The sequence below is a fragment of the Grammomys surdaster genome, unplaced genomic scaffold (genome assembly GCF_004785775.1).
Source record: "Grammomys surdaster isolate TR1022 unplaced genomic scaffold, NIH_TR_1.0 126185, whole genome shotgun sequence".
In the NCBI taxonomy this organism is placed as follows: Eukaryota; Metazoa; Chordata; class Mammalia; order Rodentia; family Muridae; genus Grammomys; species Grammomys surdaster.
The window spans coordinates 4,770,166-4,784,469 of NW_021620991.1; the positions used below are offsets into that span (position 1 = coordinate 4,770,166).

Genomic DNA, 14,304 nt, shown 5'->3' on the forward strand with positions numbered 1-14,304 from the left:
TCCTGAAGCTCAAGAAGTCTGAACAGTGAAGGTTCCTTTCTATGGACTGCACAGCCCTGGCCCTTCTCACTGATCTGTTTCCACAGATGCATCAGAATCAAGTTTACTTCATTGTTGCAGGTAAGACCAAAAGGCTTGATTTTACCACACATTTTTTTTTTTTTTTGAGACAGGGATTCATGTGGGTAACTCCAAATGCCATATGTAACCAAAGACGACCTTGATTCTCCAGCCTCTGCTTTCCAAGTGCTGGGCTTATGGGCATGTACTACCATGCCCAGTTTATGTGATACTAGGAATCAAATCCAGGGTTTTGTGCATGCTAGGCAGGCACTTTTAACAACAGAGCCAAGTCTTCAGCCCCCATACATTTTTATAATACCCAAGTCAAGTTGCCCAAATTGTCATTTAGAAATCTACAATAAGTTTCAACATGTATTAACCTCAAACACTCTTCTGTCATGCTTTAAAAATATTATCAGTTGCTTGAGACATCTTATAAGAGTTTAGACAAGACACATTATTAACGGTGTCATAAATAAGTAATATAACTTTATTAAAATGAAAAGACATATTCAAAATAATGCAACAAAATGAATAAATCCTTTGTCCAATACTGTACACACAGTGCGGAGATCAGTGCATTCTTCTAAAGCATGTTTTAACCTTCATTTAGTTCATACTAAAATAAAGTAAGCTTTAAATAGCTCAAATAATGTCATTCAGCAGTTTAAACTGAACAGCTCGTTGGGACGTGGCAGCAGTGTCCCTGTTAGCAAGCACCTTCTCTGTGTGCTTATCTATACAAGATAAACAATCAGAGGATGTAGAAACTGAACACAAGCTATGCATCTCACTGGATCTCAGGGCAGTGAAGCAGCCAGCCGTGAGTTTTCAAAGTAGGAAGATGCTGAAGTGACCTCTGGCATTAAGACATTCTGTGCTATTGGTCAGAAGTGTTTCACTTAAAAAGCAAACAATCCCCAGGAAATACTGAATAGGAACCAGCAACACAAGGCCAGCTTGTGTTGTACTTTATTAAGTCTAAAAAACAAAAAACAACGTACCATACATCCCCACACAGTAACTCTCAATCATATGGCTAATTGCTGCACTAGTCTATAAAACTCGTATCCCAAACACTGATGGCCAGCGCAGCTCCACTGCACTCTTGAAAGCCTCTTGCTACCCACAGGCCGTCTCAGTGGATGGGAAAATCGGGAATAGTGTGGAAAAGTTATTCACCAATTCTGTCGATTTCTAAGACATGAAACACACAGGTGATAACAGGGTCCAGAAACTGTTGTCCTCTCCTCAACAAGACAAAACCCCAGAGCGGCAAGTATTAGGCCATAGAATGATTTCAACAAGATGTTACAGGCCTGGTGAAGAACACGCCCTGTCGTGTATGGAGAAGACTGCAGGTGGGGGAAGGGGGGAGAAAACAAACTATATATATAGCAGGCCTGAATGCCAGGAATCTTTAAAGTTAACAAATTTATAATCTGATGTGACAATACTGCTTTCTCCCATTTGCTCAATTTTCACACTATCAGGAGCTGCTCCTCCAGCTTGTTTGAATTGTTCTGAAGATAGATTATTCTAAGAGTGACTAACTGGTTATCCTGCAGCTATGGTCTATGGTTACACCGCACGTTTATACATAGGTATATAATGTAGTCAAATGTAAAAGTTCCCCATTCTTCCCTCCCCTAGCACATCTTTAAATCTTAGATCAGGGACTCCCAGCATAACAGCACCTCATAACTCTCTAAGCCTTTCTCTTTAAGGCGGAGTCCACCAACTTCACTTGCAACTTGATATTGTTCTATGAACCTCAAATTGGAAAATTGGGAGCCATCCGTTCCATGTAACTTCTGTTGAACCATGACCCCCATATTCATGGAGAGACCACATAGGATAAATGTTTGCGCTTCCCGTGGCTACCCACATCCATTTTCACTCTGGAGGCCAGCTTTTCTGTGGCAGAGGCCATACCACAGGCAGCAGGTAATGGCTGAATTTGGGTGTTTGGGTTTGTTTCTTCTGCTTCCCTAAAATACTTTTCATATTTGTCCAGGTACGGTGGCCTCTCAGGTAGTAGGTAATAATGCGTGGAACTAACCTTCTTCCCATTTTCGATAATGGGCAGGATGCAAGGAGGCTTGGCGCCAGATCCTTCGCTGCTCTGTCTCTGTAGGGCTTTGCTGCTGACATACTTGGGGTCAGGAGCAAAGCTCTGCGTTGGGGGCATGACCCCATTGAGGTAAGACGGAAGGCTTTTAGGACTTGGGGTACGGGAGTTACTCCGAGACAATGGTTCTCTTGGGGGGACTTTGGGAGGCCTGTCCTCATCACTGTAGGTGTTGGAGGTCACTTCCGCTGACCACCGTCTGTGGTCTGGCTTTGCTGGCCGAGGAGGTATAGGAACCCTGGGAGGGATCTCAGGCTTGTCTTCATCTGAGCTAGGAGAAGCTCTGTGTGTGCAGCTAGACATCCGGATGGCTGGCTTGTTAAATGACCCAGCTGGTCCCGAGTGAGACCTCCTTAATCTGCGATGGCTTTGAGGTGGGGGAGGGTTTGGATCTGGAACAACTCTGCTCTGGTCAGGTGCACAGCTAAGATCTGCCACAGAAACAGTTGGGCTGTCAAAATATGCATAGTTGATCTGTCCGCACCCACGGAAGCTTCGCCTGCCAGGAACATCATATTTGAAATCGGAAGGTCCACAGTCTTCTAAAAGGAAGTCTGTATCTGAGCTGGTTAGAAATTCTACCTCACAGTCGGCCTCATCCACAGATAGGTCTTCAGAGATGGGCAGTGGTGGGAGCGGTCGAGAACCCCGATCACACAGAGCTGCACAGGCGAAAGGGGAAGGGCAGCCTTTAATGGGTGTAAGTGGAGGTGTGGAAGTGCAGACCCCATTCACTGAGAGTTTCTTAAAGCCACACATAACTTGATCCTCTTCACGCTGTCCCCAGCTTTCACTTGGTGAGATGACAAGAGGGGGCAAGCTTGACTTTGGAGATGGACCACATTCTGCAAAGAAGTGGCCGCTCCCTGGAGCAGCCCGAGAAGCACGTCCTGAAACAACAAGTGATGCTCATCAAGGCCTGCTCTGCTCCTCTGTCCTTCACCCTGTGCGAGCCCAAGTCAGGGAAACACCTGAGTGGTGTAACCCCGAGGACACCCATGCAGCCACCACAGGTATAATTAGAGCCAGAGGAGGGGAACACACGTGATCTGGTTCAAAGAACAAATTATCGCTGCCATCTCCCTTAGACATGTGCTCGGCATACACCCACACGTCCCAGGCAAGTCCTGTGACGTGTACGGAATTCACAGGAGATGAACAGTGTGTAATTTACACGAGTGCCATGCTACAGCAAGCTTACAACATGCAACAGTACAAGGCATGCCGGCGTGAGTAAGATGAGGTGATCTGAGGACCTTCCTGCCAGCAGATCGTAATTGAGCGAATGGACTCACTTGCAGTGTGTCACCTGATAAAAAGCTCTTGACACAAACCCAAGGGACATAATGTTCAAATTAAAATAACTGTACAGTTTTCTAAGTCTGATTACCATGGGACTACTTGCACCTATTGCTTTCACTAACTCTGCATTCAGTACCAGTAATACACAAGACAGATCCTGCCCACGGCTGTTAAGTCTGCATCGTACCCTAGAGTGAATTAATTCTTGATGTGGAGAAATCATAGTTCCACAGCTCTGTTTATGAATCAATGGCTCAGGTAGTAAAGGGTAAGAACGAATTATCTTCAGACTCTGCTGCCACTAGATGTCAGACTACTGTTGGAAACTGCTTAGGTTTCCTGCTTTAAGAAATACTGCTTGAGGACAGGGCAGAGCTAATCAGACTGCCAATGTCTTCACATGCTACTTATCCAGAAGGCTTTTTTTATACATACCAAGAGTTGTTAGGTGCTCCTGAGCAGGGGAGTTCAGATTGTAGGCCATGGTTATTGGATCAATATTTAAAAAATTACTGAAAGCAAAAGAAAACATGTTGGTCATGAACAACTTGATACTGTCACTGCAGTATCAAGAATGCACACAGAACACAGGGGCACACTCTGACTTACTTTTCAAACTCACTGCGACTGCTCCAGCAGGTCTTCATATTCCCCAAGGCCTGGCCATTATGGAGAAATCCAGTTTTTAATGGGACTCGAATATCCTGAGCAGCAACTCCTGCTGTTGACATTGTGCCCCACTCCGGGATGCCTTCAAATTTGTGAAGCTCAAGTGTTTAAGTCAACCAGTAGCTTTCATTCCCTGGGGAAATCAAAAACAAGTGAGAGAATAAACAACATACCTCAGAAGTAGGATAGTCTATATTGTAACCTAAGTAATTAGAAGTGGAGGGAGATGGAAAAATTTGGTTGTAGACTTTAATTGTTCTCATAAGGATACTTAAAATATAGCCAGCAAAAATAATTTTTGTTTTTGTAAATGCTAACCTGACACTTGAAAGGTTTTTGTTTTGTTTTGTTTACAGAATGAGAACGAATCCATTGCCAGAAAAGCCAACCCTTGCTGCAGAGCTTACCAGTTGCATAACAAATCCCAACTGCTTCCAGAGCACACCCCCCCTTCAGCCCACTACACTGACCGATGGCGTGGCCAACGGCATGACAGACAAAGGCGTGGCAGGACCAGGCAGGAAGCACAGCGGATTCTACCCATTTCCCCCAAGCTAAAAAAGGAACTTCAACCTAGGCATGGTGGTGCATGGCTGTAATCCCAGCTCTTTTAAGGCTGAGGCAGGAGGATGGTAGGTTCAAGGCCTACTTGGACTACATAGCAAGTCCTGCCTTACCCTCACGGATCTCCCATCCTGAAAACAAAAAAAAAAAACAAACCCAAGTAATTTTAGAAAGTACCATGCTCCCCAGGCTGAGCTGTCACTCACTAGAGCCCACTGGAGAGTCTCCAGCATTGGGACCTACCTCCCCCACAGCCTAACAGTTATTTGGACTCTGTATTTCAGGGTTCTCACAGAAGACATACTCTCCAGTTATTACTTGTTCAAGAGAGATCCAGTCATATATGTGGATATGAATCTCTATATCTTGTAAAAATCAAGTTCTGCAAGATTACTGGCTTCAGTGTCAGCTTTGGCTAGCTTCCTCCCTTTCAAAGACAAACTTAAGGGACACTGTGTTTGTATTCTCCTTCGTGAAACACGCAATAATTTATGTCTTACTCCCTATAAGGCATGGGTTACAAAGGCAAAATATGTATTTTTTAAACTAGTAGCTCTTCAATTTTAGCAATCCCCCTGTATCAGATATCACAGGTCTGGAGTTCCCATGTGCTCATTCTAATTTTACTTTTATGATTCAGTACTCTACAGATCCTAAAACACCAACTCTACTGTCTCAGATAGTCACATGCGTTTAGGAAGCTAGGCCTTTCTCCTTTAGATAGCAGGATGTTATATGTTGGCTGCCTAGAACACAGACCCCTTTGAGATTTCCACACATATTGTCTATACAACTCTGCCATCAATACTTGCAGACCTACCAAGTACTGACACGGTTTAGGACTAAGCATGGGACTAGGACCAGTCTGTGCTGGAGGGCAACACGGATGGCTCTTATTATTAAATAGATCAGCAACTAAACATCTACTGCTTACAAATCTCAGGCCTAATAAACTGCGGCTTCAGAACAAGTGGCTGTGGGTCCTGAGTACCTCTTCATCCCTCGCTGACCTGGCTCAGTAAGCGAATGCTGTCCACTGAAGGTCAACTATGTGGAAGGCATAGGGTTCTTATTTTTTTAAGCTAATCTAAAAAATATCCCATAGATATTTCCAAAGCCAGCTGTTTTGATACACGAGGCAGTTATTTTATGACAGGCTTACAATATTATTTCAAAGAGTCAAACCTTATTGTTTTTAAAACCAGTCTCTCAAAGACATGTAATAAAATAATCTGTCACTTAAGAAACCTCAGCATTGACAGGTCTTTGAGTCTTGGTTTTTAGATTACTGAAATGAAACAGATGTGTTATTTACCATTGAGTAATTTAAAAAACACATTTTTAAAGAAGCTAGTCTCTCCCTGTGTATGCTTAACCAGGGTGTATCAAGCCTTTTCTAAACATTCACAAACACGGAGAGACTCCAGGGAAAGGATCTGTGGTAATATGAAAATGAAAGGCAGGCAAGATGGGAGGACTGTGGTGGTTAAGTGGTTTGAAAGCACACGTTTGAAGATGGTTCATCCCGATTACAGGACAATGCTGCGGGGGACGCAGGAGGCCCAGCCCCCACCTGTAGGCAAGCCAACAAGTACTACTAGTAATTACTGTGTCAGCCTCCGAATGCCATCTCCATCTTAGCTTTCAACAGAGTGATTGTGTAACCATCGCCTCTGCTCAAGTTGTCTTGGAACCTAAACTTACATTTCAGTGGTCACTTAAAAGTATTTATATGTTTTAGAAAAAGTTAGTTTTTATTCATTGTTTCCATCACCTACTTGTTAGCTTTCTTAAGGAAATTTTTTTTTTTTAGTATAAAAAGAATTGTGTTCACTAAGCCAGCTCACTTCTGACCACAATAGTGTCTTTGTGTATTCATAGAAGGTGACCTGCCTCTAAATTTCAATGGGGAATTGTGAATGGGCCATGTTATGAAACTATCTGAACTTCCTACTTGCTTGCATGGCAGAAGCAAGGAGGGCAATATAACTGCTGTGCTCTCATCGTTTGGAAAATAACTTCAGGCTGTAAAACCCAAAAGAGCAACATGCCACAGGTTTAAGGTTTAGATACACATATATTCTCTCATCCCCACCCCTCCCCACAACATTAAACTAAGGTTATGTTAGAAAACTATTTGAAAATCTTCTACCTCACTTCAAAAATCAAAAAAACCCAAACCAGTATTCAGGTTATAGAATCCTGGTCGAGGCCGAGAAATCACTCTGGCCAAATTTAAGCTAATAAATAAAGCAACACATTTTGTACAAGTGAAATTTGACTAATGGTGCAATGTTTAAATTTTTATCCAAGTCCTTATAACTGTAACACTAGCTCTACTTTTCAATTCATAAAGAAAGTAACTACAAAGATACATTTATGTATGAGTATCAATATCTAAAACTGAAATCCAAGAACATCAAAATGAATGTCGATACAGGTAGCACCGTGTAAACCAGGACCCAAATAACCTTGGGTATAACAATTTATATAATCATGAAACAATTTTAATATTAAGTGATCCAAAATGCAGTTGAATACCAGTACCTCACTTCTGTTACTAGCACTATATTTTTCTTAATTTTAAGATTTTGCTCTTAAAAACTTTTAATTCATTCTATGGCTTCAAATCCACAGACCACTCCTAAATAGGTGAATGCAACCTGACTTCCACCTTGCATTTCTTACTGTCTGGTGATTATCTTTCCACTTGGATGGGCTTCTGGTATCTCACAAGCTACAAACCTGATTCCTTCGGTCTCTTAACTTACCTCCCACCCTCTTGATCCAGAGGCTCACACTTCCAGAGGTACCACTGTGAGCCTGAGTTAAGGCCAATATACATTCAACTACCCACCTCCATACATAGTTCTTAAACAACGTCTCAAACCTCTTCCTTTTCCTACTAGTTCCAATTTCTAGTCTGAAAATATTTAAACCATACTACAGCCAACAGGAACAAATCAATATTCCTCAACTGCCACCCCACAAAGAACCTGTAAAGGCTCTGAAGCTCCTTGACTGGTGCAGAGACCTTCATTAGCCCTCAAGTAACTTTCCCTTTCAGCTCTAGCTGCTCTAAGCTTTAAGGCTAGTTCTTCTCCCACTGTGCTCCCTCAACAAGCCCCTCCTTTTATTAGAAGCCAGAGCCATGTCTCTGTTTCTAGCTATTCTGTGCTATGCCAGGTTCCCCTCCTTCCCTCCAAATCCAGGACTGGTATGGTGCCTGACTGACATTTCCCCCTGTAGATACTGGCGTATTTACTTCTAATATTAAGTGAACATTAGGAAATTGCCATCTCATGTTTTAAAATGTAATTGCATGATATTCTGCCCAGGCTGGAGAGGAGAGCTAAGGGAAAAAGCACAAATTTGTTCAGGGATTAACTCTGTATGTTCTGTATGTAGAGTTAGGCCAGTAATAACCTAACACATTTAGAATAGCCTAAATTCACCTTCCAGTTCCTAAGTGACAGTATGTGGGCTGAGTAAAACTGTAAGCATCATGGCTGCTAGCACAGCTTCCTAAATGGCTTGTTATTATAGACTTAAAGGAGTGAAAATCAATTTTACCATTTCTTACATATTATTCCTTTGGGCTTGTAATCAATCTATCTTGGTTTTATTGCTACTTTAAGGTTACTTTATTTTAAAAATAAAGCAGTCACAATATACCAATAGCACGCTGCACACTTTCTAAGGTGAACTCACATGCCATTATCTTGAAAATGCTTTACTTTGAAACTGCTTTAACACACAAAGCTAGGCTACCTTAAGGCAGTAACCTAGATATGCTTACCTTGCCTCGAGATCTCATTAATACATCTCAGGAGCAATCCACGAGAGGAGGAGGGGCACATTTTTGTCTTACAACTCATCCAGTTCTGCCCAGTGCTTCCTTATTTAAGAGTGTGATGTAATTTCCTTCTTTCAATCTGGTTCTAGAACCTGATTTCTGTTTATTCAGAGTGATAAATGGTCTTTCCATCTGCACTTAACAATTACCTACCTAACTTCTTCAATAATCAGGGAAGACATAACCTAACTAGATAGCCAAAGTTTATCAATGGAAACCGATTAGAAACATTGAAGCATTCATGACTTTGATCTTCCTCAAATATACTACTTTCTATGCTCACTGAGAAGACTGATCACCTTTGAAAGGAAATGGAAATCAGTTTTATTTGCTATTTTATGGACTTATATTAATAACTGAGAAAAATGACTTAGCATCTACCTGCACACTCAGCGTTACCATGTTACACAGGAAGATCTAAAAATCACAGGATACGTCATAATTCTAGTCAATGTCTGTCTTACACATTTTGGCTGTAAATAGTGAACATGTATCTTCCTGGTTTGTGGAAGTGAAGATAACAAACTGTTAAACGCAACAAAACTATTTTGCATCACTGAATCAAGCAGTTGGTGTAATCTGCACTTACTTACTGAAAGCAAAAGGATGCCTGCACAGATATTTCTAGAGCAAAGACCTGAATTCAAAATTTTTCAGATTTCATTTCAGATTTTTAAAGCTATGATTTGGGGATAGGGAAAGAAAGGAGGCGGGTTAAGGAAACGTCTTTGTTATATGTTTACCACAGAAAAGCAGAACTCGCCTTTATGTTAATGCATGAGTGACTTCTAAAATAAAACGCAGCTACAGTGCTCATGCATGGAATCGAGTAAGATGTGATAGCTTCAGCAAATATTTAATAAATGCTGTCCAAACGGGGTGCAATGAAAGGACGGTTTGTGTGTTCTCACCTCCACCCGAGGGCCTTCAATGTGCCCCACACATACTGACACCTACAGGTGGGGAAAATGGAGGCCACAAGGAAAAGCATTTATCTCCAGACTGTCAAAATAAAAGCTAAACGATAAAACTACTTCAATAATTCAGAAAAAACCTAGCTAAGCATTTTAAGAAATAGCAAGCTAGTGAAAGCCCCATTAGTTAACTACTGTCTCAATAGCCTTGTGATTCAGTTTGTCCCTCGGGATTTTAGGGTGATACAATTACAAGCAGGGCAACAGCACTGAATTGTTTTGTCATTGGTATTTTTCCTACAGAGCACAACCACCAACAGTACCATCCACAGACACAGGCGAACACACATAGGATAGAAGAACATCTCTTTCTGACATATGCAATGCACTGTACCTGTGAAAGATGTGTGGATTCTGTTGTAATCTTAATGACAATGACCACAATGATCTAATGATGGGAAGTGAGTCTTTAAAACTTCAAGTTTATTTAACAAGCATTTAAATAACCCAATGGACAACTCCAGGGAGTTAAAATTAATACATAGGCGATTATAACAACATTCATAAGATACTGTCTGTCAGGAAGGTTTTCTGTGTTTTATTCTTGTACCAACCCTGTAAGGTGGGTGGGAAACCATTACTACTCTCAATTACAGATGAGGAGCTTCTAGAACTGGATCCGACTCAGCTCTGGTGAGCCACAGGAATGACAAGGCTTACTTCAGAAAGTCTGGCTTCAAAGTTCAGGCTCTCGACCATACAGCCTCTCTTTTAGTCTCTCAGGCTCTTCCAACTGCTGGAATAAAATGACTTAAGAGACACACTTAATTCCTCTGGATACGGCAGGTACATTTTTTTTTTTTTTAAGAGGGATTCTATTTAGTGTTTCCTTGGGTAACTGGTAGCCTATGAAAATTCCCATTTCACTTCCTCACATTTCCTACTAAAAATTATCAGTCATATACTTGACCTAGATATCTGAAGTGGGCAGATCAGGATATAAATTAATCTTCCATCACCAGCTGTAATCATTCTTTTGATGCTCTTCATCTTTACTGATACAATGATACCCCACTACAATGGAATCTTATACATAGTATCTGACGTGGCACAGGTTAGCTACATAGATCAAGAGGCTTCCTTAAATACTCTTGCAGCACGTGGGTTCCGACACACACACCGTTATAAGTGTGCTCTATCCTAAAACCTCCAATTCAGTAACAGGATTCTTTTATCTGTAAAGTACTCTGCACTTATATGTTATCTCACTTGATCCCCATATGCCCCTGTAAGAAGAGGCAGGGATTATAATCTCCAGTTTGCTTTAAAGAATTGAAGTGAGCCGAGACATCCTGCTCTGACTGAAGCACCCTACCTGGGCTGTTCTGCACTGCAAGCCAGCAGCACTCTCCTCACCCACTTCTCCTTTCTATCATCATTTTAGGCAATAGCCTTGGCTCTCCTATCATTCTGCTGACCTAAAATGATGTTACTATAAAAAAAGAGGGATACTTAAGACCTATGTTTCTAGCTAACTGCGGATGCAGGACTGGAACTCGGCTTTATTCAGGTCAAATTCTAAGAGAAACATTATTTTCACAAGTACATTTGGAATGCTTCTTCAGGACTAGCTATCAGATGAAGAAAAATGTTTGTTGCCTGATGAAACCATCTAACAAGGACGGGGATAATTTCAGATGGGGATAGCTCTCAAGGAAATGAGCAGGGTGCAATGGCAGGATAAGGAGGCGGAGAGCTTATTTACACAGGTGGTGGTGGGGAGCCTTCCATAGATAGGTGACTTTCATAACTGATTGCCTTTTTTAATTTATTTTTTGTTTTGTTTTCCTAGACGGGCTTTCTCTTTGTAGCTCCAGCTGTCCTGAAATCACTCTGTAGACCAGGTTGGCCTCACAACTTAGAGATCTGCCTGCCTCTGCCTAGTGCTGCTGCTAGGATTAAAGGTGTGGGCCACAGTATTGAGAACTGATTTCTTAAAGAACACAGAGACAAGCCATGAAATGAAGCAGAAAAACAACATGCGGACTGAGAACCTGTGACTTGTGAAGTTTCTTCTTAGCTATGGGTTGTGAATAAGAGCTTTTAAACAGTAACTTCTAGTCCTAACCGTCCTATTTCCAAACTGAAAAGGGCTCTAATTTCATATTTTAAAGATACATTCACCAAGGCCTGGAAAATTACTCATTTTGCAATACCCCCATCCCAATTTTACAGTACAAAGAAATTGACTAAAATATCAGTGAGGACTCCAAATCTCATCTTTTGAAGTTTGAATCCCACACTTCTTTTCTTAACACCAATCTTGTTAAGGTAGTCATTTACAGTTTAGACCCTGAAGCTCACCAGTTTTATCCACATCAAGTTTAGACTGTGTGAATAACGCCAGAAAACCACAGCTGGACTGTATTTATCTAGTTACTGTCCATTAGCTCTCGTATGTCCTGGCCAAAGGCCTGAGAGGATGCTACGTGCATCCAGATGGTGAGGGGTGAGGTACCAGCTCATGCTTATGGAGATTAAGAGCAGAGCTGCTTCTCTGGTAGAGGGAGCCAGGGACATTCAAATTCCGAGAATTACCCTGGGCACCACCTTCCCCTCCTCTGCTGGCCTTTCCAAAGCAACCTGATGTAGGTATGCTGACAATCAGGTCAGCTGCACACTGGTGGAGTGCACCTGTAATTTAGGGAACTTGCTTTTAAGAGCTACTATTAGCATGAGCAGAAAGGCAGTATTACCCAGTACAGCTCAGGAGAAGTGGTAATAAAGAGGCAGTTTCATTAAACAAAAAAACACCTAGAGACTGCAACATAATTAAGTCATACAAAAGGCTCGCCAGTATCTACTATGAACCCAAAGTAGGAAATGCAACTCGTTAAAAAAAAAAAACAATAATTCTACCTCTCAAAAATATGAGTAATCCAGACATTTCATACAGCCACTAAAAAGGAACAACAGATTTTCTTTCCAAACCTCATCAGTGCCTGGGCCAATCCTGTTAAGCTAAAAATGTAAAACATGCTTTCCTGCATTTGCTTAATCAACACTAACTGTGTGTAAGGCTGTGTAAAATAAGAGCTGTTCAAGGCAGCTCCTGCCCGTAAGGAGTTTACCATCTAATTTATTTGTCAAGATACAGATTTACAGTTCGTGATTTTTACCACGTATCAGCCAATGTTCACCAGAGCCCAGGAAGGTATCGAAGGCAACGACAGATAGTGTCCAGTCTCTTTTTAAAAATTTCCTCTCACACCTGATAATATCCCCAAAGGGATGGAGTGACACTCAGCCAGAGTTGACAGGTTAGTAAGAAAACAGCTTGTTCTTTTTGTCTTTTCAAAATTTTCTCTCTTGCTGATATAGGCATTTAGGCTATTTTTGGTCTCTACTTTGGTAAAATCTCTCTTAAAACCTTCATGTTTTAAGAAAGGTTTTCTTTAAAAGGCAAAGTGAACTCAAAAATATCCCAGTCTCAGTAGACACAAATCCACTACACCTGTATAGACTTAAGGAAGCTTAAAACTGTAGAACCCTTCGGTTTTTTTTTTTTTCAGGAGGTTTTGAAAAAAAAAAAGGCAATTTATACCTCACCTTTCTTCACCCCTGACAGTTGCCTGGAAACCAGTCCTGCCCTACCTGTGCTGCAGGTGTACCTCCCGTCACATCTCTTTTAAAGCTACAGTCTCTATTCTTACTACACTTAAGTTTATGACTAACAATCTATTCACATTTTTATCAGGTAGGAGACTGGTTTCTTTCAAGCAATGATGAAATCCTAATAAAGACTGAGGAAGCACCCATCCAGCACCACCAATCACGGTTAATTTGAACAAAGATACGATATACGTATAAATACAGGATACTGCCAAGGAGCTTTGGCGTTTGAACAGTTCTGACTGCATTTTTCATTCCGTCTGTAATATTTAAGTCACTTAAGGCAAAGAATCATGTCTCTGGAGAGAAAACGGCCACAGAACAACTCGGATGAATTAAAAACTAATAATCTAAAAGGGGGCAGGGAAATGACCTTCGTCGCCGAGTCGCACCGAGTCTCAAAACTGGTACCAACCGGGGACTAGCAATCTCCGAGCCCGCCCGCAACAGCTTCTCGCAGAAGCTTTCCGGGCCGGACCGACGGGTGCGCGGGGTGAGAGGGAAGATGGAGGGAGCCGCGGCCGCCCCGCCGCATCCCCCGGCCGCAGCTGCGCCGGGAAGAGCGTGGAGCCGCCGCCGTTCCGGAGCCCCAGGCTGTGGAGACGTGTCGTGTGCGCGCGGGTGCATGGCCCCGGCGGGAAGCCGAGGACGCCCGCGGCCCGCGGCTCCTTACGCGCCCCGGCCCATCCCGGGAAGCGGAGCGCCGGAGGCTCCCGCTCCAGCCCACCGCCCGTCCGGCCGCCCTCCGCACCCCCGCCCCGCGGCTCCCGACGCCCGTCAGGCCCCTTACCCCAGGGGAGCGGGGCCCCGCGGCGCCCTCCCGCGCATGTCCGTCCCGGCTGGCTCAGCGCCGCGGGCTCAGGGGCCCGAGCATCGCGCAGGCGCCTCGCCGCTCTCTCGCTCTCTCTCTCTGTCTGCTCGCTCGCAGGCGGTGCTCGCGCTCGCTCAGTCGCTCGCTCGCCCGCCCGCCCGCCCGCCGCACAGCTCACACTCCCTGCCTCGCACTCGACCGCCGACGCCGGCGCGGCCGACGCCCGTATTTATAAGGTGAGCCGACAACGTGACGTCGACGCCCGCCGCCCCGCCTCCTCCGCGCAGCCAATCCGAGCGGCCGGCCGCTTAAAGGGGCGATG

At 43.2% G+C, this 14,304-nt stretch overlaps 1 protein-coding gene across 1 annotated transcript; it reads right to left on the bottom strand.

Moving 5' to 3' along the window:
• Positions 1-523: 523 nt before the first annotated feature.
• Positions 524-13,996, bottom strand: Errfi1 (ERBB receptor feedback inhibitor 1). The gene is made up of 4 exons (XM_028757942.1): positions 13,962-13,996; positions 4,106-4,298; positions 3,932-4,008; positions 524-3,084 (listed from the first exon to the last, which is right to left on the bottom strand). Exons 2-4 carry the CDS (start codon positions 4,225-4,227, stop codon positions 1,901-1,903), a joined length of 1,383 nt encoding a protein of 460 aa, XP_028613775.1. The 5' UTR covers positions 4,228-4,298; positions 13,962-13,996; the 3' UTR covers positions 524-1,900.
• Between the last annotated feature and the right edge of the window lie 308 nt (positions 13,997-14,304).

What these genes read in the sequence shown, in the direction of transcription:
- Errfi1 (XM_028757942.1), bottom strand. Translation starts at nt 4,227, where the DNA reads ATGTCAACAGCAGGAGTTGCTGCTCAGGATATTCGAGTCCCATTAAAA. An exon ending in AGTCGCAGTGAGTTTGAAAA is followed by an intron (nt 4,009 to 4,105) that starts GTAAGTCAGAGT and finishes TTTTGCTTTCAG; the next exon opens with TAATTTTTTAAATATTGATC. An exon ending in GGAGCACCTAACAACTCTTG is followed by an intron (nt 3,085 to 3,931) that starts GTATGTATAAAA and finishes TTGTTGTTTCAG; the next exon opens with GACGTGCTTCTCGGGCTGCT.